The following is a 23,684-nucleotide window of genomic DNA, read 5'->3' on the forward strand; positions in this document are numbered from 1 at the left end:
ATTGTCTGGATTTTAAACCAGAAAGTCCGTTTACAATTTCCATTTCCATTTAGTAACTACTTAATAATGAAATTGCTAACAGCTAATGTTATATAATAACATATATTTAAATTTTAGAACACAAAAAACAACAACACGCAAAACGCTCATAAAATCGCAAAATGCAAAACTGAAAATTTTTATTCACCCTCGCATGGACTTAATAAACCTCCATACCGATTTTGGTGAAGATCCATCCACACCCCGCGAAATAGTTACATGGACATACAACAGACAGTACTATTATATCTATATAGATTCTATTGTTTGCATTGTTTGTTTATTACGTAGTGCGTATCGATCGAATTGTTAGCTATTTGAAAATTTACAAGAGGGGTTTTTAGGTTTTGCTGACTACAGTGCTATGTTGACTGAGTGTATTATCAATGAGATTGATGCAGAAGGCTTCTTTTATCCTTCATATGTGATTAATATCTCATTATTTTAATATTATTCCAACTTGTCACATGGTCTTCTTCTCTAGCACTATTACATGTTTATCATATTTCTGAATTATAACTTTTATTGGTTGTTTTGCGTGTATTGGAATCCCCATTTGCAAGGCATGTTGTAACGATTCTTTTCCTGTCCGTTTATTATTTTGGTAGTTGGGTGTATACTAACCGCAGTTATATCGTGTTGTAACCTATTCTGATATGATGTTAACATAAGAGAATATAGTAATAAGTCTGTAGTTTTCTTCCTGTTTATTCTGAGAGTTTATACTCTGTTTATCAAGTGTTCCAGATATACACTGTTAAGAAGGGTTGTAGCGATGTAGTTTTATTCCTGTTTAGTCTGAGAGTTTATACTCTGTTTATCAAGTGTTCCAGATATCCACTGTTAAGAAGGGTTGTAGCGATGTAGTTTTATTCCTGTTTAGTCTGAGAGTTTATACTCTGTTTATCAAGTGTTCCAGATATCCACTGTTAAGAAGGTTTGTAGCGATGTAGTTTTATTCCTGTTTAGTCTGAGAGTTTATACTCTGTTTATCAAGTGTTCCAGATATCCACTGTTAAGAAGGGTTGTAGCGATGTAGTTTTATTTGTTCGTTTTAGTTTCTTCTGCATTACAATTGTATATTTATAGAAAATAGTGTACAAAGTGTTGATTCGCTTTTTATAATTTTAATATTGGGTACTAATTTGCCATACGATTAGAGATAGATTTACTTACACTGCTAAAAACTGCTAAGTTATAAGTATAAGTAAAATATGCTACGTGTTTAGTTTAGGCACTTTGTAATTACCAACTATGTAAGTTTAATAGGTTTTGGTACATACGGTGTTACCATGCGTTCAGTTGTTGTCATGAGTACATGTACAGTGTAACTGTGTGTTGTAGACCTAATATTCAGCTTTAATTATAATTAGAGTTACTATGAATTGAATTATAAGTAAAAGTACATTACTGACTCTGGATGATTATTTACAGATATAATGTTAGCTTTAGTTTAATTTTAGTACATGTATAAGGCGTCAAGTCTGAGACAACGACTAATTTATTGGTAAGATCAGTCCCTTTCAGCCTAGTTGTATACAATATAGGGTGTATGAATCTCTGCAGCGTGAGATCAATGGTCAACAAAAACTTTCTTTAATTTTAGTATATGTATTAAGTTTGAGACAAAACATAATTGGATACGGATCAGATAGTGCCACACTACCGGATAGGTTGACAGCGGATACTACGCTACACTATGTTATTAGACAGTGGAAACAATATGGAGATGTCTAGTTACTTGTTATAAGCAAAGCTGAGGCTCACCAGTGTAAGGTCCTGCACCATGGAGTCTTTTCTATAATGGCAGTGTATCCTTCTACTCTATTGGCCAGTGTGCAGCCCCCAAGAATGACAGCCCCGTTCTAATAGGTTACTAGCCCGTTGTCTCCTGCCTGGCTTGTTAGGATGGACAGGGTTAGGAACAGAAATTCTGAACAGCATGTGGTTAATGTATTGTCTACAAACAACAATACATAAAACAAAGCATCCGGGGGGAGAGTGAGGTTCAAGCTACAGCAATCCTTATCCGAGATACAATTACTTGTACATATGGAAGCGACATTTACCTAAGATGAGGTACACACAGCCTAAAATACATCTAAATATCTCCATACCCTTATGTTGTAGGAATACCCACCTTTAAGAGGCTTGCAAAATCCAGCCTATTGAGGCTATTGTCAGAATTTCAACGTAGCTGAGCAAAGGCAGCATTCCTGTGATATGGACTGATATTTTTAGGAAATCCTTACTCAAACATTAAAAGGATCACTCTCGTCTTAAAGGCCATGGAATCCTCCTCCTACAAAACATCAAGCCCCTAGAGAAGGTTCTTACCAAAGTGAACCACTGCCGATTCATCATTTTGTGATTAACATGGTGGAAGAGAAACCTGGATCAATACTGCTGGATTCACAGCTGATACACGGGAATATTTTAAGATGATAAGAACACGTTGGCAGTAACTATATATCTAGGAGTTGCGTACAATAAAGTCCAGCTTCTCATTCATGATGACAAAACGCTTAAAATACGCATCCATGTTGGCATATATAAAATGGGTTACAGCTGCAATAGCTAACAGAAGATGTGTCATGAATTATTGATGGTGGAAATCACACTGGATCACCTTAAGTACCAGTCTATTTCAAGGATTATATGCCACTCTTACCAGTCTTTATCAACATTTACAACATGGATCTAGCACTTGAACTGTCCAAACAGATGATGTTTTCTAACATTTGGTAACAACATTCTGATGTATAACAGAGTCTCTACCAAAGTTTTAAAAAAAGCAACCATATATTACCTTGGTGTGCAAATGGTGCAATGACCCAAACGAACCCAGCACCACAAAGGTCTCAAAGACACCAGCTATACTAGGCATTACCTAAAACTCGGGAGACAGTCATGGGTGGAAAGTTGTCGTTCAGCAACAATGGAGATAATTAGTCCCCACTAAATCTCAGATGCTCCCATATGGAATAAACAACGGGTGCCATTTGGATCTGTGGAAATCAATCTAAATAGATACCTACTTAAAAACAATAGTGTGTAGTCACTTGTCATCATAGCCACATATGATTACTTCCTCACATATAGAGAGAGAAATTTGGATGGGTATTCATCAGCTCGTGAACTAAAAACCTTTCGTAAGGCTGGTGGAGCTTTCAAGCTTCGCAAAAGTAATATAAGGATAGAGCTGAAAGCCATAAAACAAGTTCTTTTCTGGATTTCTCTAAACAATAAACCTCAAATAAACAATGCCATGGACATTATACTTATAACTAACTCGCAGGCTGTTTCGCGTCAAATTACGAGTGGTTGGTCTCAAGATAGATGTCAGAAAGCAAAGCAGCTGCATGGTAAGACCATTGCTTGGATGTATGTGCCATGTCATACAAGGGTAGAGCTAAATGAAGACACTGATAGGCTCGTAAGAGAATCCCTATATCAAATCTGCCACAACTCTACTGTCAGGATATCGGCCTCCTCTGCACTGTTAAGGCAATCATGAAAGGCCATCATCGATATTCAGAGGGAATGAGTCTATCGGAAAACAAAATATTATATGGTGTAGCTAGGAAAAGCAAAAGATGGAGAATCAATAGGAAAGGTTATAGAAGGCCTCTGGTAACGTCAGTAAATAAACTGTATTCTACCTCCAGTGAAGCAGCCAGACTCCACATGATGGGTTAGCGCCTATCGGCCTAATCGCTGGGATTATGACCTAGTACTCGTTCTATTTCTAAGGCAGTACTTTTGATTATTACAGTCAACAACAAGGACAAATTTTAAAACACTGTTTTAACAATAGAAATGGGTCGACCTGAGGTATTTTGGTGATTCAGGCAAGTTCTTTTTAACCTCAAAGGTGTGAAGTGCTTCCTTAAGATCTAATGTCATGAATCTAGTAAATGCTTGTTTTATATTGAAGCTGTTTACCTTGCAGTGTTTGTTTTTATGAACAGAATTTCCATGTTAGTGATAGATAGCACAGAATGGGAAGCGAGGCCAAGGCAGTCGACTCTATTGAAAGAAAACAGTAATACCAAAAACTTTAGCCCCCCCCCCCAGTGGCACAGCGGTATGAATGCGGACTTACAATGCTAGAATCCGGGTTTCGATACACGTGGTGGGCAGAGCACAGATAGCCCATTGTGTAGTTTTGTGCATAAAAAATAAATATATATTGTATAAAAGCTTTAGCTTGTGATGTACTTGAGAATATGATAATTAGTCTATATGTGCATGTAACAGTTATTATATTGAAAGTTCAGATATTATTCAACGCTTTAACATAGAAGATTTGCGAAAATACGTGCGTAGAAATTTAGGGTCTTTGTAATTACTTACGAATTTAGATTTTGGATTCGGTGACATACCAAGATTACACCCGTAGTTTGCTGTTTAATAGGTATTCTAAAAATAAATATTGAATGTTTATAGAAATTGATTAAAAATATGTTTGTCACGAAGTAATCGGCTTATGCATTTTATTTTTATGTAATGAATTATTATAATTATCAATACTACTCATCAACGTTTTCTCGCGCAACACGTATTTATTTTTATATACTATCAGAAAAATTTGTTTGTATTTTTATTTTATTCGCTTTCATTTTACAGGCAGATCTGGAGATCAATACTTGTCGGTCAGATAATCTCCGCATTAGTATCTGGAACTGGAGTTAGCTGCATGTTCCTGCAATCAGTCCACAAAATTCAAGCACCTACAGGTAGGTGGCGCTTCTGGTGATTTAATCTAAATGCTGTGAAGCTTAAAGCTTGCAGTACTAATTTGTATTTTTTTTTCAAATTGCATTGGTCCTATCAATTATCTTATATTTATTGTATTAAGCAGTGAATAATGTGCCGTTTAAGTAGTTAAATACGTTTAAGTATTATTTAAATGAAATATCATTTCGTATTATAAGAATTAAAATAATAATACAATTGACCAATGTATTTGTATCTTTTATATCACGCAAACGTAATCAAAGAGTTTTTATTCTCTATAAATACTGCACACTTCTAAATATCAAATTCACAACATCCTCGTAATATCGGAAATAGTAATAGGTGAAAGTAGAAAGTAATTTAATATTCGTTTCAATATTATTAAGTGTTATCGTAGGCCTATAAATTAAAGTAAACGTATCGGTAGTTGTTATTGTACTTTAGGAGTTTTTAAGAGGCTAGTGTGTGTGTGTACAAATTAGATTTGTTTGATCGGTTGCGATTTGAATAAAACGATAGTAATTTATCAAGGGTTTTAAGAAATAAACATTAAGTCAAGTGTGCAGTGATGAATTTTTTGTAATAAACACATTTATAGATAAGTGGCCATAACAAGGAGTAGTTGAACATTAACGCTATACACTAGATGATAAATGTCTGATTAAGAACAGCGTTTGTAGCCGTTTGTTAGTTTCTGTATTCCTTGTCAACTCGAAAACTGATTTTATACGTTAGAGTTCGCACATGAATTGCTTCCATAAATTGAAATTATTTCGGGATAAAAATTAGAAATAAAGTTAAGACATTTTTTGGAGGTCTTTGGTTTCTTTCTAACTCACATAGATTAATAAGGATTCTTTCTTAATTTGGTTACGTTGTTTAGTTATACTGTCGTCACATAACTAATGATGATTTGCGGCTCTTAACGAAAAAAGATAGGAAAAAATTCTAAGCTCATGAGTTGATTAAAGTTAATTGGATTCTTAAAAAAACAAGTAATTAGTAAACCAATCAATAACATTTACATAAAATGAGTAAAAACTAGAACTTAATAATAAACATATTTAAAGAATGGGCACAAAGACTTGAAGACATAAGCCAAAAACGCATAACAAGCTTAGAGAAATTTTTTCAGCAACAACCATGAATAATTATGTATACTTAAAAAAAAAGCTATCAAATATTTTTATTCTTTACACAGTAAGATACATGATCTTTCCCGTCGATAAAGCTGTCAAAACGTTGTGTTTCTACAAGTCCCCCAGTGTAAAGGTGGTAAGTTACGGACTTACAACGCTTAAATCAGGGGTTCGATTCACCGCGGTGGATACAGCAGATAGCCAATGTTGCTTTGCTCTAAAACAAACAAACAATCGTTTCTAAAGATACCTTTATTACGACTTTCTTTAAGAATTAGGGTTTAATTTTGAAACACTGAGATAACGAGGTGTATAAATACGTAAAAGCCGTTAGAGAGAGTATCAAAAAACAAATTACTGTGATATCAGACTTTGGTGTATATTCTGAAAAACCTTATAATATAATAACGAAATTATTTTGGATTCCTAGACTACATAAAACAGTTTGCAAATACACGGTGATTGCCAGACTGAAAAGCTACAATTAATTATTTGTTACATGTAATAAGTAATGTTTTGAAATACACTAAATATTGTTTAAACAAGTACTGCAATTACAAGATTGAGGAAAAGAAAGACAATTGTACGTTTGACAAGTAATTAATTTATTACTACCGTCGTTTTGCTTATAAAGGCATCATAAGGTACTGTTATGACAAAGCAAAACTAGTTATAAAATAATGTTTGTCACATTTCTGAGTTCAGTGTTTTTCAAAGTAGGCATTTGATTATCAGTCGAGTGGTGTTAGTTCCATTACAATTGAAATTAAGGTTGTTGAAGTGCATAACCCCTGTAGACTTTCACTATCTGTCAGTTCTGTCTTGTGGCAATCTTATATTACCTGCACCAAGACTCAGATGTTAGCACCATATCAGTGTATGGTTGGTCAGAAACAGGTTTCGTAAGGTCTGCCTATTTGCTAGATTGCTGATGAGGTGGTTCCACTAAGGAACACCAGTGGGGCAACACGTGTTGCTTAGTTTTTCTTACAGATGAGTAACACTTCATCTGCAGTCAGATAATAGATATGTGCTAATTAAATGAGAATCTGAAAACAAATGCAACACAATTTTCATGAAAAAGCATGACGCATTTGGTACTTTTGGAAGTATGGTATGAACAGAAATAAACATCTGTAGATGTAATTACCTCTACATCTTGAGGAATGGTACCGTTAATGCTCCATTTACAGGACCACATCCTAAAACCCTTTTCACTGCCATAAACCAGTGCAATTGTCTCTAACTTCAGCTCAGTGGATATAAAAATCTGCCTATACCGTATCATACTGGTCGAAACTTTCTTTGAAGAGAATAAGATTGACTGAATGGAGTGTCATGCAGGCAAATTTTAATGCATCTAATGGAGACACTTGAGAGGCGCGAGATTCTTGACACTAAATAAACAGTTCTTTTCTTTGAGTGATCAAAGATATCACACCATCTCATGAACACTGATTCTAAGCGTGCAACAACAGAGCCCGATTATTCTTCTGTTCGTGTATCTCAAATATTATTGTTGTTGCTGATTTTTAGCGCATTGTATATATATATATATATGGTATATATGCGCTTTGTCCACCGCAGGGAATCAAATCTCGGAAGTTAGCAAACTAAGTACGTAAACTTAACGCTGACAAACCGGGGGCCAGGCTTAAATAACAAATAATATCAATTTCAGGTCATACCACAGATCATGAGTAGATCCATGAGCATAAAAATATAATTGAGGGAAGCAGTTGAAATTATTTTATAACAACATAGATGCAATATCGGACATCCAATTTCCACTTTTAAAACTATTTATGGAATGCATTTCAAAATTTCTCAGTCACGTTATGTTTAAATTAATTTTAAAATCCCTCGGTAGTTATTAAGCGTAATTTTTAATTCAACGGTGACTTTCATTAATGATTGTTAAAAGTACAGGAGATAAAGATGAATCATTTTGAAAAAGCCGTGAGAGAAAATGAGTTTTAAGTTAACGTGTTGCGTATAATATAATTAACATTCATGTTAGTATATGAACCTAAGCAGTTTTAGTGATAGCAGACAAGGTACATAAAAATGTACCAATTAAAGCAATATTTTAAAATTGTTTTACCTTTATAATTTTCATTACGTGTCTGAACATGCTTCTATATAAGTAATATTACAAAAAAATATGATATTCTGGTCACTCAAGTGACCAGAATCTTCTGTTGTATCAGGAGGTTTATTGTGACTTAGTCTTGATTAGTTTCAGTGCATTAATACCAAGTAATGATAATGGGAAAAAATCACTGGTGAATAACCCAATAAAAAACGTATAAACCAATTTAACTTTATTGCACTTATGCGTAAATCTCTGTAAGTATACGTTGTTACAGAATACTCATACATTCTTTGAAGCATAATTAAAAAGTTTGTGAAATAAAGAGAGAAAAATTGGAGTGAACGCCATGTAACTTATCTCTTTTTGTTAAGGTTAGGAAGTAGTCATTCTTTTCTTAATGGACTAAATAACCTTTCATGTGAAGTGAATTTGGTGTGACTATGCGGTGATTGTGCGATTTAATTAACCATGTTAATCAAAACACAATACAGAAGGTTGTAATCAAGGTTGTATATATTCGAATGTTGTTCTAATACTGTGCTGTTATATGAAGATGACGTTGAGAAAATTAATCAATTATTTTGTTCTAAAATTAAAGAGTAATTACATAGGCCTGCGATGGTTTTTGGTGTCTTGAAATTTTCCAATGTTCTACACTAATTACTGTACGCCGAATCCGAAAATGATATCCATTTTTCTCCATCACGTACAGATTTTTCACAAAACGTCATAACGAAATACATAAAAGAAAGACGACAACACGTAGTTTTGAGACTAAAAGACGTAGATTTCACACACAAAAAATCATAATGAATAAGGATGCATATTCGTTTTACATCAACGTTCTTCCATTTTTTTTAGTTTGTTTGTATTTTTGTTAACAAACAATAATAACTAATGTTCATTGTGGTAAACGAAATAATAATTTGATCTAAATTAGAGTTTTTTCTTCCCGAATTGTAAAATATCCTTATGTGACAGAAAAAAATAATATTATTATTTTTGAAATCTGCGTAGCTGAATTGTGGAAGATCAGTTATTAAAACCAAAACAACTTTTATGAAGCTAAAATTCGTAGCTCTGTGTTACCAATATATAACTCAGTTTCTTGCAAGACACCAGATTTCTTACTAGCGTTAACCCTAAAGTATGGTTAGTATTCACTAAGGCCCAGCATGGTCAGGTTAGGGCGCTCGACTCGTTGTCTGCGGGTCACGGGTTCGAATCCCCGTCCCACCAAACATGCTCGACCTTTCAGCCGTGGGGACGTTATAATGTTACGGTCAATCCTACTATTCGTTGGTAAAAGAGTAGCCCAAGAGTTGGCGGTGGGTGGTGATGACTAGCTGCCTTCCCTCTAGTCTTACGCTGCTAAATTACGGACGGCTAGCGCAGATAGCCCTCGTGTAGCTTTGCGCGAGATTCAAAACAAACAAAACTTTCTTAATAAATTGTGATTAAAAGTTAATTATACATATATATAGTTTAGAACTAAAAAGTAGTTTATAAACTAATGAAACCCTAAATACCCCTTATATTGTTGTTTTTCATGTGAAATTCTATATTGAGCCTTTTTTGATTGATTTATTAATGAATACTAGATATGCATTTTAATGATAATTATATATAGATTTTTATGTTCTTTGTTCATGCGCTTCATCCTCGGGTTGATATGTTTAATGGGTTTAGCAAAATGAGAGATAATACAAACAACATAGTTCTTTGCGCCCCAAATAAATAATTGCAAATGATGATAAAAACTAAAGTTTCGTGTCTTGAGGTGTAATAAGTTGAAGAAACCAATTGCACAATTTTTATGATTAGCGAAAACTTACAACGTTATTAAGTCACTACAAAATAATTGATAACATTTGTGCGAAACAAACAAAGTGGCTTTTGTAAACAAACTCGAAGGTTAGTTATGTTTTAACGATTTTAATGGGCAGTAGATAATATTTGATAATGTACAAATTATAAGCATCACTAATCGCCAGTAGATGTTCTTACAGATAAAGCTAATATAACGAAACGTTGGGAATAAAAATATTTTTCCTGATAATTAGTCGTATTTATAACATTTATAATGATGACGAGCCAGAATGCGAGCTACAAATGCGACGTATTGTAATTGAACAAAATCTAATTTCCAGAACTGCATTAAATACACGTTATTACGTAAAAAAAGTTTGATGACCTACCTAAAATCCATATAACACTCTATTTGAATTATAATACTTAATTTAACTAGTTACTTTATGTTGGTATGGCAATTCATAAGGATTTGTATAATGACTTATATAAATGGAACCTATTATTTTTACGATGACGTCACATACATCTGTTGAGTTTATAAAACAATTATTAATGTATTCTCGTGTTGTAAACGTAGTGAGTTATCATTTATTACTGGAAATCGGAATTGGTGTTAAAAACTAAAGTTTCATGTCTTGAGTTAGATTCTATTGGGATCATCCAAGTCACCAGAAGAATATATGTTTGTATAGATGTTTCACATGACTAATAAATTCTTGTTCTTAAACTAAAATCTTAACTGTAATAATGTGATATGATTTTTCCTTCTTTCTAATCTGGATATTTTCATAACGACTTGCTTTAACGTTACACCGATAAAACCAGCGATACTTTTAAACGACAATAAAAGTAAAAAAAAAATATTGGGACCCCAGTGGCATAGCGGTATGTCTGTGGACTTTCAACGCTAGAAACCGGGTTTCGATACCCATGATGGGCAGAGCACAGATAGCCCATTGTGTAGCTTTGTGCTTAACTTCAAATAAATACAAATTATTGAACCTATTTTACCACCAACATCGAAACAAGCATTACTGAATTATGATATATCTGTTACGTTTTGGTGGAACACTCTGTATCTCAAAAAGACATTCTTAATGTCTAGTATCACATGATAAAGGATCTAAATGAAGACAACTCGATTATTAGAGAAATATATCTTTCAGAACCCTTATCTTAGTTGAGGACATGTATTGGCTTTGTTTTTTGGTTAACTCTATTTCAAAACTCAGCATTAAGTCCCTCCTTTTAGAGCGACTTCCAGTGGACCAATCCTGTTAAGAGTGAGTGAGATAAGGAACCTTAAAACAAAAGAAGAAAAACGAAGAGCAAGTAAGCCAGGAAAGCTTGACTTGCTTCCAAGTGCCATGAAACAGACAAACCTCATTACAAACGTTCAGTCCCTGATGTGCTCTCTAGTTAGCTTGAAAAGCTGCTCTTGTGTTTTTACAACTGACTTTACTGAGTGATCGAGTCTACAGTAGGCTCACACCTGAACGTTTTCAAGACTTTGTTATTTTCTTAGAACTAACTTTTTGACATTATGGTGACAAGCATTTGCTTTTAGGGAAGACAGTTAAAGAGCTCTTAAGCAAAGTATTTAACAAATATGAACATCACCATTTTCTCGTCACTACATGTCTCTACTGTAATGAATACATTGGCAAATCGGAAAGCATATTATACCAAAACTCCCTTTTCATTTTAAACCCAAATATCAAACGACCAATCTATAATTTTAAAGTAAAAATGAAAAACAACAATTCATTGCTTTAGCTATTAAACACTGTAGTTAAAAATAATTTCATATTGAGGAATTGCTGAGGAAACTGACTAGTGTATGGGCTGATGGTTAAGGCGCTCCACTCGCAATTTGAAGATCACGAGCTCGAATCCCCATCACTGAACATGCTTGCTGTTTCAGCCGTACGGGCGTTATAATATGACGATCAATCCCACTATTTGTTGGTAGAAGAGTAGCCCAAGAGTTGGCGGCGGATAGTGTTGACTAGTTGCCTTCCTTCTAGTTTATCACTGTTAGATTAGGGACGACTAGCGTAGATACCCCCAGTGTTGCTTTGTGCGAAATTCAAAACCAACCAAAGTTACGATTTTTTCCCGAACCATTCCATATCAATAATTTCTTTGGCATTGATTTGCAAAAATATTTGCGCGACAAGGCATTTTTTTTAAAGAAAATGTGTTCCAATTTTAGCATAGTTTAGTTAAAATATTTTGTTAAAAATAACAAAAGTATGCGAAACTCGTTTGTTTTTAGTTGAAAATATATTTTCAAGGATATCTAATCTATTAAATATTTAAGGGCATGAACTAATATTAAGGTTTACATTACGTAAAGAATAAAAGCCTTAAGGTAGGAGATATTAAGGTTAGTTAAACATTCATAGTTATAAAATAAAGAAAGCACGAAGGTTATGCAAACAAATAGATTATTATTGTAAAATAAAGAAAAATGTTTAGGACATGATGATCCCGAACCTTGCTTGCCCAGTGAATTTATGATTTTAATTTCGCATTCATCAAGATTTGCATGAATATATAATAAAAATATAACGTTATTTAAAGCTATCCTACTCACTTTTACTAAAATAGGCTTGTTTTAATATCTCATAAGGTGAGTTGTAAGGCATCTGTTATTATTATTGCTCATTTGTTTTCTTTCAGGATAAAAAAATATAAAAAATTTAAACAATAGAATCTAGGTCCTTGCTTTTAATTATTGTGCTACAATAAAACGACAGCAATATGATATTCAATGTAGACAATAAATTTAAATGAACAGTTGGTTTCTGTGGAGTCATCCATTTGAATGTAGTTGGAGCAACACAATTAAGAGTTACTAAACTAATCAGGCATTATAACTTTAATCTGGACAACAGGCTGGTTTGATGAGAACCTTTTAAGCTAATAAAGCAGAAGTAATATCAGCTGTAAAAAAAGCAATATAAATGACTTGTTAAAATCATTTTCGTGTTTTCTTGAATACTTTATTTCTGAATTCGTTAACTGAATAAATTTAATAACTATCTTTATTTAACATGTGATTTATTTTTATCACTGCTTAACAGTTGTTTTGGTTTGCCATTTGCTAAGCCAATATAGGTAAGAAAAATGTACACAGAAACTTACTCCACCAAAAAAGTAAATTTGCCTGATCAACAGATTTGCTACAAAAACTTTGATTAATGTAATAATTGTAATTTAGCATAATATCTTGTATTAAGGCTTGACTTCTAGAAACTAGAATTATCCTTTTATTATTACCCTCGCCCCCAGAGGAAGCGATGAGGCGAGGGTATGAGGGATCGTGCGCGAAACTGCTAACACACGGTGGCGGATGCGGTCCGAGCACTGGGTCAGCATGCTTCGCGATTCCACACTTGGTCAGTCAATAAGCCTGTTTGAGGGGTACATTAATTACACTTGTTTTCCTAATATTTATTCTACCAAGTCCACTAAAATTAGCAAAAAATGTGAAAGTAAGAATCTTAGCATGACTAAGATGGAATTTAAATGCAGTGGAGCTAAAAACTATTGGTAGAAAAGCCAATTTGATCGACAGGTGAACAAATTAATATGAGCGATGATACAGTATCAGACCACTGTTTTGTTACATGAAAAGAAGCACACTTTCAATGTGTTGGTGGGAACTATGTTCTAAATTGCTGAATAAATCGGTGTATTTGTAGCTATTGAATGAAAATAATGATAATGGTTAAGTTTTGTTCACATTTAAATATGTGTATTTGGCACTGTCACTGACATTTTATAGGTCTAGGGCTACGATAGTTTCCTTGTGTGTGACGTGTGTCATGTACTGGCTGGTTGAAGCATTTTATCCTTTTCAGTACCAACTCGGTTCTTCTCATGGACTGTGGTGTGATTGTCTTCAACCAGCTGAACACACTTGGAACAACATCTGTTTTTACTTATCTTTGGGTGAAGGTCCAAAAACAAAATAATATATATATATATATTTAATTTTATAATATTTACTGACAATCACTTTCCAGGCCTACTATAGATTTTAACATATGGGTTAAGTATTATTGAAATATTAGTCTCTATCAAGTATCATGCAATACATAAGCCTAGTCATAGGCCTATAAAAATAATTTTGAAGACCAAGCTTAGCTAAATGGGACGTGGTGGTGGTGGGGAGGTAGTGTATTTTGAAAATAAAATTTTAAAACTTGACTCAACATAAAAAAGTTTTAAGAAGGGCAATAATTTTAAATAGACTTATAAATGAAAAGCAGAACTTTTGAAAACTTTATCAAACATAGGCCTATAATAGCTAGTTTCAGATACATAGATGTCAAACAACAACTCGTTTCTTCGGTTTCCACTGGTCCTGTCTGAACGCATGAAGCTACTTTCTAGACAATTCCAGATTTGAAGGCCTCGAATGACCACCTCTGTTAGAACATCCAGGTACACAACAAGTCGTTTGAGCCAGTTTTTGAGCTATTCTATTTATGAAGCAAGCAGAAAGTACGATAACATGGCGAAACAAAGAACATGAAAAATATAAACATCCGGGTATCTGACTATGCACAAGGACCATATCGTTACTGGCATAATTAGCACAATCCCTCATTGGAATCGGGCCCTTGTGTATATGTCTGTCTGTGTTTTCGCGCGTATATCTCAAAAACTAATAGATCGATGTACACGAAAATTTTACATAAGATGAGAAGTCAGTGTGGGACAATCCTCATCCAAATTTGGTTCGGATCCGAATTCTAGATCACTTTGAAGCATTTCTTATAATGGAGAGATAGGGTGTTTTCGCAGTTTTGGTTTAACTCTGTAAAGTGTGATCAGATTTGTACTAATTTCACGAGCACATTAAGGTTGAGACTTCTCATCACACAACAAATAATTATCCGTATGACTGATCATTCTGGATTTGAGAAGGATTTTCTAAGTTTTCGAAGGTGAAATTTGACGTTATCCAATACAAACGCATGCAATCTGGAAAAAGGAGCGGTGGGGCGAGGGTATGCAATTTCTCTGATTGCTCTTGTGTATATAATGGCTCTGAGGGTGATCTTGAAAGTAAATAGTACATCTTGGGTAGACAGAAAATGTGAAACAAGCTGGGAACTACGATAAAATGTAATATACTTTTTCTAATATATATATATGTAACCAAACGAAGAATGAAACTAATAACCTGATAAGCTGATCGGAAATAAAAACAACTGAAAAATATACTACAGTAAAGTGTTTCATTTCACAGAAAACACTTTCTTGTATACAACTGATGATTCTCAGTGTCTCTCTGATAAAATTTCGTAATTCAGCTTCTATTATTATTTTAGAAACGTTTACTAACTTCACTTTCATTTTTTTCCATATCTTATGTCGTTTACAGTGCATACTTCAGACGAATGCTATTGGATATCCCGATTCGCAGCCAACGATTCGCTGTTTGAATCCTTTCACCGAATATGCTTGCACTTTTAACCGTGGGGGCGTTATAATGTTATGGTCAATACCGCTATTTGTTGATAAAATAGTAACTCAAGAGTTGGCGGTGGGTGGTGTTGACTAGCTTCCTTTCCTCTCGTTTAGCACTTCTAAATTAAAATGGGTAGCGTAGATGTTTTTCGCTTGGTGCAAAACTCAACAAACAGACAAACATATTATTTATGTTTCACATATACATGTTTGTTTAACTTTGATCAAACCAAAAATCTAATTTAATTCAGCGCAAAAGGTTATCCAAGGAGGGATCGGATCCCGATCTCTGAAGCTTAACACATATCCACAGGGCCCAGCTAATTAGAAGTTTGTTAGTTAAAGAGTTAAATCCTCTCCCTGCCTTTATAAGGCACATAAGGTTGGTGCTTTCTAGTTTCGGTTCCAATGGCACAAGTTGATAAGAAAGGTGACCCACTCCTCCTGGATGGATGCCAATCCATCGCAGGCTAGCCCCCCAGCTAACAGTTAGATTCTTATCACAGAGCTGGCTATATCGGAACAAGTGGGATAAAGTGTCTTGCCCAAGGCCATAAAAGCATGATGTGAAACCAATGAGCCACGTGGAAGCTGACATGAAATGTTCATCCAGTTCTTTAAATTTTAATTGAAAACCGTTAGGAAGCGACATGTTTAATAAATAGGGACCTAAAGATTTTGGTGCGTATTTCAGATGTACCTTATATATATTGCGGATAGCTTTCAAAGAAACTTAAGGGTTATTAAGGCCACAGTAAGTATAGTATTTTTCAAAAGTATCTGCAGTCTGTAGGATTTGGGGTAATGTATTATAGTAATTTTATCCTTAACTTTACAAATATTTTAATACTGATCTTAAGTTAAAGACTTTTTTAATTATGTTTTGATTTCAAGCGTTAGTGATCAGATAACTTATTTTCTAACCTGAGTTTTTTTAAAGAAATAACAAATTTAGAACATATAAAATAATAAAAAAATGATTTAAAAATATAATTTGCATATTTTATATCTCTTTACACTTAGATGTAATGTTTAGTTGTTCTCTATCTTTTTACAGTTTTTATATTGATAAGTAGTCAGTGATGCTACGAAATCGGTTAAATAAAAAGTAGTTTGGTAAAGAAAGAACATTTGGTTAAAGGAAAGGATTCAAGTTTTTCACATATACATATATATACACATATATATACACATATATATAGACAAGGCTTTATCTTTATTATGGTGAATGTATTTCTCTCTTCCCGAAGCTCAGAGTTTCCTCAGCTATGTGCTTCTGTGTACGGTGTTCACCACGTGGTTGGCATGTCGTTCAGGAGACCAAGGACTGATTCCTGTTTTACGCAGTCGGGGATGGAAGTACTTTTTGGTAGCAGTGGCCGACGTGGAAGCTAATTTTCTGTTAGTTAAGGCTTATCAATACACTACTCTAACAAGTATCCAGGTAAGTAGACTCCTGAGCACTGGCCGATCTCGATTAAAATATCTACAGAGAGATGTAAAATCAACCAAACTTTTTCTAATGACACAGTTTGGGTTACGAACGGTTGCCAATAAGAGTTATTTAACATTCGAGTTCAAAGCTACTTGATTAGCAAATAGATCAGTCTGAGAAACAAATAATGGAAAAGAAGAAAATTTTGCAGAGAATTTTTGATTATATTTGGAGATAAAAGGAATGTTGCTAATAAAAAAAAAAGACATTTTTGACATTATCAATATACAGGTAGTTAGGGCGCTCGACTCGCAATCTGAGGGTCGCAGGTTCGAATCCCGTCACATCAAACATGGGAGTGTAATAATGTGACGGTCAATACTATTTATTGGTAAAAGAGTAGCCCAAGAGTTGGCGGTGGGTGATGATGACTAACTGCCTTCCCTCCAGTCTTACACTGCTAACTTAGGGACGGCTAGCGCAGACAGCCTTCGTGTACCTTTGTGCGAAATTCACAACAAACAAATAAACATTATCCATCTATATACATATATTAGTTTTAGCTAGCATGTTTATCCAATACCTGCCTTTGTATTGTATTATCTGTCTATCTTTATATTTATCTCTGCGTACATCTAACTCTAGCTGTTCTAAAACGTACATTTGCATATGTAGATTTGTCTGGGTATCTATTAACCTACCTATCTGTCTTTATTCTTGCCTATATGTTAATCCGTTATCATATTTACTTACTTATAGATCCATTTTTGTATATTATGTGTTTACTTGTCATTCGATGTAGCTATTTTTATCAATATATCTGTAAGGTCCGTGTGTTTATAAATATGCTTGTCTATCAACCTGTCTATACACTTAGCTGTATTTGTATTTGTCTGTTACAACGCTTTCAGTGTGATTATAAGTTTTAAAATATAAAAAAAGTCTCAAAATAATATTATGACGCGCAAAAACTACAGAGCACAAGCTTCGAAGTCGAAATTAAATACATAGACAGGAATAATGTATGCACAATTATTGATAGCTAATTCTAAAGAGATGGCTCCTAGCGGATCAGCGGTAAGTTTGAGGAAAAATTCAATCCCTACGTAGATAACTCAATGCGCTTTGTGCTGAAACAAAATAAGCAAATTAGATTTTTCGTTTGATCAAATTACAAACAAATTAGATTTTTCGTTTGATCAAATTACAAACAAATTAGAGTTTTGGCTTGATTAAATTTAAAATCTCTTCATTAAGGATGCAGAAAAGAATATGTTTCCCTTATAAAACCAGTGTAAAATGTGTATCCTTAAACACTGTACCTATAACGGATGGTTTTTAAAATGTTCTCGTTGAATAATTTATATTATAGGATTATTTATTATGGTTATCTGCATCGTTCAAAACTGTACAGAAAGTGTCAATAGTTCCAAACGAAAACAGAGTCTTCGTTCGTTTATTGCCTGAAGTTAGGGTTTTACACCTTCATAAGGGTTATGTCTGCTAAACTGTTAGGCTTTGTCAGTAGCTCTAATCTTTAGTGAAGGTGTAAAACCGAAACATCAGTCAATAAGTAAAAGAAGGCCCTGTTGTTTTCTTTTGAAACTAATGTTTGAAAATAATCCAGTCCACACTATGTACTTTTAAAAAAGAAAATATTTTCTTAAATCTTTTCCAACGGTATAGATCATTACTCTTTACTAGATTTAATAGTGTCTTCAATATTCATCATGTTTAATAATATAACAATAATCCTTACTCTACTTAGCAGTAACTTGATCCTACCTGTTACTTTTCTTAATTATTCCTTTAATCCTTTGCCATGTAAGATAATACTATGCGTTTCTATATTTTACTTCCCCATAAGTTATTTACGTTAATATTTCTATGGGAAATAATTGTTTCGTTTCTATGATTAAATATAGGGTTGTAAATGGACATATCACTTGATCGGCTAATGATCACACAGCAGACTAAGCTGTCTCGACTTTACATGGAGAATAAAATATTTACATTTTTGGCTTCCCCACTTTGTCTATCAAAAGCTTGGTGTTTGAATGGAATGTCAGCTTTCATCATTGTACCCTTCCTTTAGTTAACTTTAGAATACTACTTTTATGACTATTTTACAATAGAATAACATTTTATGATTGGAAATTCTGGTTCTATTTGATTTGCCGATGAGGAAACCAGTAACGTAGAGATTTTATTATCCATGTAAAGTCGAGACAGCTTAGTCTGCTATGTGATCATTAGCCGGATCAAGTGATAAACCCACTTTAATTCCTATCTTGTTTGGTTCATTTTTTCAAGTTCAGTAGCCAGTCCTACGTAGCTTTTTTATTTAGCGATAAATGTTTTCCCTAATACTTGCTAGTTTAACTTTTTATAAGATGGCTGGCGTACATGGGTTACAAGGTTATATAATGTATTCTAAAGCTTTATACATTTTGCATAGAAGAATAAAGAATAGGTAGTGAAAGATTGTGAAGACTGTTTTGGTCTATCGAATGATGGTAAAATTATAGTTACTGCTTGAGCTTTAGGACGCTCTGCATAGCTGAAAAGCGGCATATACATCGGAGATAGAACGACTATCCCTGGTAGCTTTTCATATCTAGCTTCTAATGCCCTATATGTCTATTGATTTTCTTAGTCCTTCACTACATACATAATATAAGGGTCGGCTCTATAAAGACACCGATTATATAGTGTACAAAGCATCGAGTGTTATACATGTTACATTCATCTAATGTTCATAGAGTATTGGCTGGTAATTCTTTTTGATCCTGTACGTAAGCTTTTATAATGAACACCAGATTTCTGTAAGAAAGCTAACTCCAAGGGGTAATAACATCGTTTACATTAGAATAATGGTTTTATTTTTGATTTTTTGCAAAGAATGATAATAAAATAGGTAGTCAAAAATCATGAAGACTGTTTTGCTCTATTAAATGATGATAAAAGTATAGTTACTGCCACAACTAGGTAGGCGCTAAGCTTGTTGAAGAAAGATGGTGGCGAACGAAAATAAGAAATCTAGGTTTTCTTGTATTGTTTTAATACGGGTGTCCATGCAAAATCCCTACATAGAGAATGCTAGCTCACTCTTCGATAAGATATTACTCTATAGCAGACTATAACGATATACATATAACATAATGTATGTATCTCAATTACTATATTGCTTGTGATAAATAATCTATACATTTTGTCTTCTATCCAATAATTTTAATGATGAGAATGTCGTAATATAAATAATTCAGCCAATCAGAAAGAATCCCATATAGAGGTAACTGATCATTACGACGTCACTAATAAACTGAAAATATTACATTTTATCGAGAAAAACAACAACAAAACATTCTAGACATGTTGTTATTTAAACACTAAATTTTGCATTTTTTTCTATGAGGCTGTTCCATGAATGTTACAGAAAGCTGTATTAAATAGCTTCAGTTCTCCATTGTAGAAGTTATAGTTCAAAGGAAAGAAAAACATTATTTTTAGTGCTTGAAGTAAATTATTACCGGGGCTGAGCGTGGCCTAGCGGTTAATGTGCTGGTTTGTGAATTCGAGGATCCATGGTTCACGTTCCGTTGTCACAAAATCACACCCCGCACTTTGGGGATGTGTGTGTGCGCTAAAAGGGTGAAGGGCAGATACCACTATTCGAAGAGTTGACGATGGGTGCCTGTTAACTAGATGTTTTTCCTTTAGTTTACGAGTTGAAAATTAGGGACGGCTAGTGCAGATAACCTTTGAATAGCTTTAACCGAATATCCGATAATCTTCGAAACAAACAAACAATTACTACCAAAATTATCCAAACAATTATTTAACAACCAAAACAGTTATATTTTTATGTCAATATCCTGGTGAAATATGAGTACGGAACAGCATTCAGGGTGTAACGAACGCAGCATAATTTAATTGATATCTTCACTGATATGCCCAGGGCAGAAACGTTTATACGAAAACATTCTTATAACTTTCTACATATTTTTCTATAAATAACTAGCACATTATAATGTGCTTGTTTTACAGATAAGGCTAGTGAACTTACATTCTGTATACTACATTGTAACATACATTCTGTATGGCTAAGTCTATCATCCTGTACACCTCGTAAAGATACCATTGACATCTAGGTCTTCTAAATCAAGCTTATCATCATATATTATTGGAAACAAATACCCATTGTTTCTCTGGCTTTAGTATCCCATGAAAACATGTATATCTATGCATAACGTTTTGTCCACATTAGAGAACTTGTTTTCATATCGTAGTATTCTGTATGATTAAACCAATAAGAATTATATATTATATGAGTGAAATAGCACACCTTTAATGTCGACCATATTATCTGGAAAACCGTGTATAGTTGAGCCTAATACTCAATACTTGTTATATATATATCCTAATTCTACATAATGCGTAAGTAAGCATCCTGATGTTGTATAATAAAAACCTTAACCTGAAAATTGTGTATAGTTGAAATAAGCATATTGTAAATGACGTATAGTTAAATCTAATATCCTACATAACATATATAAGCTAAGCTTGATATCCTAGAATCCTTGTATCTTTAAACCTAGTACTTAGTATCCTTGGTACAAATAAGCGTTGTTTAGAAACTAATTATTACAAATAAATAAAAATTATTATACTCAAAGGCTTTCATTTCAATATATTTCAGTGTTAAAATATGAGATATTCTCTACTTTGGCATTTAAAATGTGCATTTTGGGAGAAATGAGAAGCTCCTTGTTAATTACTTTGAGCATTTTTAGAATTTAAAGCATATAAGGTATATTATAAGACATATAATTATGTTTACTTAATTCACTAGTTCAATGTAGTTGTCTCCCGTTCTTTTTCGAAAGGTAATAATAGGCTTTTGGACTTACCTATGTCCCCCGGTTGGTGAGCGGTAAGTTTCCGGATTTACGATCCTAAAGTCCGTGGTTCGATTCTACGTGATGCCTAGAGTGCAGACAGACAGATCATTGCGTAGCATGGTGTTACACGAATAACAAAACCTTCGTACATGTTTTTGAGTCTTAGAAGTCACTGCTATAGCTTTAACTTCGATTAAATGTACTCAGCCTACTACAAAAGCAAAACAACAACATTATTTTACAAAAATTGAGAAGCCGCATACAAATCGCAAAATATTAATCAAATAATAACTTAATCACTCTAAGTCTAATATTATCGATATATGTCAGGTGAAGTAGATTACAGACCCCATAACACAATATCGTACATATTGGACTTTTCTGAGAGCTTCCTTGGCTCATCAACTGTAGGTCATTAGGTATGTCTGCATTCTATCTTTAATAATCGCTTATTTCACTGTTCTTATTTCTGTTCATCAAACTCACATTTTGCTTACGTAATTATTAATAACTGATTTATATTTAAAACAACAACAATATTCAATACCTAAAACTAACTTGAGTTGAAAAGAACTTGATTTATTGTTATTTTTTTCTTTGTACGTTTGAAGGTGTTGGAATTTTAATGCTACTTTTGAATACCTGGTTTTTAATATTAGTTCGCATTTCGCAACTTTTCTAGAACGGTTTTTTAAAGAATTTAAAGTACAATTTTCCGTTTCCGTATTCTGCTTGTTGAATCACGTTTTTGAAATTAATCAAACCTGAGTTTATTTTACAGCCATATTGCATGCTACCGAGCTGTAAAAGTTCTAAAATACAGTCAACTATATGACTTTCAAAACAAACGCTTATGTATATGATAGTGCACTGTTATAATAAACTTTCTGGGAAGAAAACAGTAATTTATTTATTCCTTTATTTTAACTTTCCCATTATGTGAATGGCGTCTTTTCACTCGTGTGCAAACGTACAAACCGACATACAATGAAAGCAGCACGCTTAAGTTTTCCTGTGACTACTGTTAATTCTGGGCTCGTGTGTATTCAAACGTTATCCAAGCTACGAGAAAACCTCTTTTCACAAATGACAAAAGACAATTATTTTTTCTATTTAAGATTAAATTGTTTTAATTTCGAAATTTTAAAATGAAAGATTTGCGTTCTGAAAAAGTAGAGAAATGTTCTTATTCCGCCTGCGTAGTTTGAAGAGATTACTTCTCAGAGAAATTACGATCTATGAGTATAATATATAAAACAATACAAAAATAATATTTTTGGCGAGATGAGAAGTAAAATGAAGTCTTGTCAAAGTAGTACTACTGAGCCAAATTAACTTAAGATCTCTTTAATACACAATCCTTTGTATTGATTGGGATGTGCTAACTCATAAAAATTTATCATATAGTAAGCATCTTTACAAATTCACCGATTATCTGTTTCAATGGAAGATTATCATATTGTTATTTAAAAACCCTTATTGTTTAAAACAAACAGTTTTTGTTTCTAGTAGTGTTTATAGGAGCTCTTTGAATAAAGAAATCACGAACAAACTTTGCTTAAAAACTAAATGGTTTCAGTGACGATGAGTTCATTCTTTTGTCCAGATATAGCCAATAACAAACAATAAAAAACCTTAGAGTTAACGTTAGTTGTCGTGAAATACACTGTTCTGTAGAATAAAATCTCTTTGTCTATTTCTCAAAATTAAAAGTACAAAATAACCACAGACAATACAGAATTGTTTCTTTCATGCCAAATAATTAGTGATCCACCCAAAAGCTAGAATGAATGTTCACATACTCTGAAACCTTTTTGATAATTATTAATTCAACATTTTTAAATAGATGACGGTATTGCAACAGTCTATAAATAAAAGTAGCCAAACTAAGCAACTTTGTAACTTGCCTATATTTAGGCTAACGGGTTAAACCATAACAATTTAATTAGCCTAATGCCACCTAGAAGTTTTCCTACGGAAAAGAAATGGTGTAAGCTATGTTACGATGACACATATTTTAATATAATCCTTTGTGT

At 33.4% G+C, this 23,684-nt stretch overlaps 1 protein-coding gene across 1 annotated transcript in view; it reads left to right on the forward strand.

The window, feature by feature from the left end:
- LOC106463553 (solute carrier family 35 member F2-like) overlaps positions 1-23,684 on the forward strand; it is a 137,881-nt gene that overhangs the window by 85,717 nt on the left and 28,480 nt on the right. Inside the window, exons 2-3 of the mRNA XM_022391620.1 lie at positions 4,716-4,778; positions 16,568-16,756. Of these exons, the coding sequence (XP_022247328.1) occupies positions 4,716-4,778; positions 16,568-16,756 (252 nt within the window). The remainder of the gene's footprint in view (positions 1-4,715; positions 4,779-16,567; positions 16,757-23,684) is intronic.

Source organism: Limulus polyphemus, unplaced genomic scaffold, assembly GCF_000517525.1.
Source record: "Limulus polyphemus unplaced genomic scaffold, Limulus_polyphemus-2.1.2 Scaffold54, whole genome shotgun sequence".
Taxonomy (NCBI): domain Eukaryota; kingdom Metazoa; phylum Arthropoda; class Merostomata; order Xiphosura; family Limulidae; genus Limulus; species Limulus polyphemus.